Here is a 4,525-nt window from a genome sequence, read left to right on the forward strand (position 1 = left end):
AAATTATGAATAGAGTAAAAATCTAAATTGGTTTTTAAGAAATTTTAAAACATTAAGTTGGTTCTCAAAATATTTGTGAAAGCACATAATTAGCTTACAAGTTTGTGATATTAAAGAGATGTCCCAAATATTTCCATGACAAAATTAACGGACGAGCAACGCTAGAGAAACAATAATTTAAAGTTACCTTATTTAACTTAAATCTACGATTTCATGTATATAACATCGAAAATTACATACTTATTATATCTAATATTATGTTTTTATTTCAAAGATAATTAATGAATGTAAAATAAAATAACTTTGGTATGGATTTTATTGTTTCCAAACATTTCCGTTAACAACCCGAGCCATAACTTTTTTAATGATCAATTTAAAGTTTTACTCATTATGTATATTTGTCAATGGTTTCTAGAATAAAAAAAACACAAAATCTATAATTTAGAATTAGAAAAGATTTTTTTTTTTTCAGTATCAACCTCATATGTTGTTTGATGTCTCATTGACATATTTCTAGTCATTTTTAAATATGAATTTATCAGCATCAAGATATATAATTGTTGAATAAATTACTATTTATACCCATAAAAAATACATATGTTGACAAATGTACCCATATAAGAATAAAACGACAATTATAACCACGAAAGATGGCTTTCGTGTGCCAAGAGTACCCGGACGTTGGTTACACAATTGGTCCGTTAGGGTATTCTTGGCACACGGAAGCTATCTTCCGTGGTACAATTGTCGTTTTATTCTTATATGGATACATTTGCCAGTATTTGTATCTTTCATAGATACAAATAGTAATTTATTCTTTAATTGTTTATTTGAGGTTGAGCATGAAAAGAATGCATATGATTAAAAAGAGCAATCTAATAATGTTATTAATTACCTGATATGCTCCAAGAATGTGGACAATAATGAAGACATTACCCATATAAACAAGCCACACATGTTCATTTCCAGTGGTGTTGAGAATGCTCCCAGGAGTGTCTGCTCCAAAGGCTGCATATCCAGCACCACCAGATAAGAGGAAGATAATGCTCATTGTAATTATTCCAATGCTATTTGCCATCTTCATCACTTTGTTTTCTGCTGGTGTTGACTTTAAACTATCCTGTTATTCACAACCCTATTATTAGATATTATAAAAAAATAAATATACTAACATATATCTTTTGTCCTTAACGTTTGTGATATTTTTTTTTCAAAAATATTTCTAATATTTAGTTGTATTCAATTTTATCTCTAATGTTTTAGATTTGCGTCAAAACTGTCCCAAACGTTAACCCATATAAAATATTAGGGACAAAATTGAAAACTTTCAAGTATAGTTTTGATACAAATCGAAAATGTTAAGGACAAAATTAAATGAATCAAAAACATTATGGACAAAATGGAATGAAATTAAACGTTAGGGTATTTTAAAAAAAATCGCGAACGTTAGGCACAAAAAATATACTTTACCTAAAATAAAAATTAAAGTGGCGTTTAAATTAGGGTAATTTTAAGAAATCATCTTTATACCTAAAAGGACACTTAAGATTCAGGTGTTTTTCTTTTCCTGTCATTCAAATTTGTAATGGCAGTTATAACTGTCGTTTTAACTAAATTTTCTTTTGTAATGATAATTATGCATAAGATCCATTATAGAAACTAATTTTACAAATAAGACTATGCGAGGGTTATATAAGACTAATTACAATTCATTTTAAGCTAACCAAATTTATTACCAAGATGAGAAATGCTATTTGTACACTAAAATCAGCCACTAAAATCAGCCACTAATGTATTTATATTTATGTATAAATACATATGTGGTTTAATTTATTTTCATAGTGTATTTGTATTCCAGTATATATTTTATATTGGTGGCTGATTTTGGTGTACACGTAGCATAACCCTATGAAGATATTATCATGTATAGTAATTAAACTCAAATCTATTGAATAGGAATTGAATTAAAAAAATATATGAACATATAATGTAATTCAAATAATAAAAAAATACGTAATAATATACAACAATTATTTTTTGGTCCAAGCCAAATGGTTCCCTCTAGTTCTAATAACCTTGATAATTTTTAAATAGTAAAGAAAAATTCTTGCCAATTTAGCTTTAACACAAAATAATCCGATATTGATAGAATTTATTTTTTGGACGGGGATGATTTTTTTTTGTTTTCTATGTTATTCCCCAGTTTAGCAGGTTAAGGACTAATCCATTGCGGATCGGAGTTCCATTTAAAGGTTTGTCGCTGTCCAATAGGTTGTTGGATGTAGAAGGCGGAATTTAAATCCCTTAACGTTTACTTAAGGGGACTAGTTAGCTAAACCTCGGATAAAAGTTAAATAAAGATAGAGAAACAAACCTTGGATAATGACTGTAAGAGAAAGCCCAATGCCAATAAAGGCATATCCAAAAGACATGATTGCTGCTAAGAAGGAGATCCAAGATAGCTTGTGAAAATTAGGAATTTGAGAAAGGAAGATTTCAGCAATTGCAATGCCAATAATAGATGGATTATTTGAAAAATGGCAATCAGCTTCACTCCCATTATGCTTCTTCATGCAATTGTTCTTCACAATTGTCCTGAAATATATATTCAATTACTACTAAAATAATAATTGCGACGGAAACTAGCCTCACAATAATAGTTAGTGCATCAAAGGGTCATAGTTTTATTTTATTTTTAATGAATTATTGCCAAACAAAAAACATACTAACATAGATACATATGGATTAACACAAACAAAAAGCGAAACCAACTAATGTTTTTAACTTTTTTCATTGTTAGTCCTATTTTCTTTAGTATTAGGCTCTATTAGTAAACTCCCAAAATAATAAAAAAGAAGAAGAAGGAAATTAAAGAAGAATGAATTTCCATATCAGATCATAAAAGATTTAAAAATTGATAATCTTAACTATAAAAGCTACAAACTAATTTGATACCCATTAAAGATTATATAAGGTTGACAAATTATCTAAAACATTGATAAAGCTATCCTACAAACTACTTATTTTGGATTGTGTTTTCTAACTAACTCAATATTTGATAGTATCAAATTAATTTACATATTGTGTAATCAAATTGGTACTCAAAGAATTTTAAATTTGACACGTTAGTTTCTTGCAGATCTTTATTCTCTAAAAGTCTTCAAAAATTAATTCTGTCAGACAGATTGGTCCCTCCATTGTTTTGAATAGAAAGTAATGTGTCTTATATTGATTTTTTTACCTAATTTTTGTATAACATTTGTTAGAGACTTATTTGTCCAACACACATATTAAAAATTTGATTGAAAGCGGGTCAATTTATCCGACGAGAATAATTCTCGAGGACTTCTAAAGAATAAAAATTTGTTAGGATCCAGAATGTTTCATCTAAAATTTTTTGGAGACCAATTTAGATATTTACTCTAAAATTATTAATATTCTTTTGTGATCAAAATAGATAGTTTATTCATTTGAAGAACCTAACAAGGCACATAAAAACTTACACCACACTTATAGATGTAGTTATTGTGTAGCCAATTGCAATTCCAACGAGATTGCTATACTGGATCAATCCACAAATCATATGCATTCTTCCTCCTAAAGCAAGAATTAGCCAAAACTAAAATAAATCATAAGATTTCAAATTAAAGGGTAACAATAATACTATCAACTATATATATAATTTGTTGTGGACATAATTGCTACAAATTAATTAAATAGGTACCTAAGTGAGCTTTTACAGCTTCCATGTAAGTGTGATTTCTCTTGCCAGTAACTGGGTGAGGCGATCTATAACAATCTGCTAGAAGATTAGAAGTGAAAAGAGTAACTCCAGCAAAGATCAAGATAGATGCTGTGCCTAAGATCCATCCTAATTGCGCCATCGCCCATGCTAACGATAACACTCCGGCTCCGATCACTGCTGTTATGATGTGTGCACTCGCACTCCATACCGTCCCTGCATCTCATTCAAACTAACTTTGTTACTTCTTTATACATTGACCATCTTCATTTGGTAAAATTACATTGACCTTAATATATTCGAAAATAGAAATGTTTGGTAACCAAAGAAAATCAGCCAAAAACAGCCATAACTTGCCTTATTTAGCATTCATTAATTGTTGCGATAATTAATTAATACTAAATAAGGCAAGTTCTGTCTGTTTTTTTTTTTTGTCTACCTAGCATTACCCATTTGAAAATTTGTCTCAACAAGTTTCACCAAGTCAACAACTCCCCTAGGATTATTGACTTTTAATTTGTTGAGGTTTAGCACAAATCCCCCTCCCCTCCCTTTTCCCCCTTTTTAAATAGATTTGGTAAAATAAATTTGACTCATTTTCAATTTTCTAGCAAGACTAGAAGGTGACAATATCGGTTGTTAATGTTGGGTGTTATTTTTGTATGGTTTAATTACTCTGTTGGTCCCTATAATTTCGCAAAATTTTCAATTAGGTCCATATACTTTTTTTTCTTTTTAATTGGGTCCTTGCACCAGAATTTTTTTTCAATTGAGTTTCTATAC

General features: G+C 29.2%; 1 protein-coding gene across 1 annotated transcript in view; it reads right to left on the minus strand.

Moving 5' to 3' along the window:
• Positions 1 to 4,525, minus strand: part of LOC107607938 (amino acid permease 6-like) — a 9,251-nt gene that overhangs the window by 1,142 nt on the left and 3,584 nt on the right. Inside the window, exons 3-7 of the mRNA XM_016309831.2 lie at positions 3,725 to 3,958; positions 3,504 to 3,597; positions 2,375 to 2,595; positions 1,737 to 1,750; positions 896 to 1,120 (exon numbers count right to left, since the gene is read on the minus strand). Coding sequence (XP_016165317.1) covers positions 896 to 1,120; positions 1,737 to 1,750; positions 2,375 to 2,595; positions 3,504 to 3,597; positions 3,725 to 3,958 — 788 coding nt within the window. The remainder of the gene's footprint in view (positions 1 to 895; positions 1,121 to 1,736; positions 1,751 to 2,374; positions 2,596 to 3,503; positions 3,598 to 3,724; positions 3,959 to 4,525) is intronic.

The sequence above is a fragment of the Arachis ipaensis genome, chromosome B07 (genome assembly GCF_000816755.2).
Source record: "Arachis ipaensis cultivar K30076 chromosome B07, Araip1.1, whole genome shotgun sequence".
Lineage (NCBI taxonomy): Eukaryota > Viridiplantae > Streptophyta > Magnoliopsida > Fabales > Fabaceae > Arachis > Arachis ipaensis.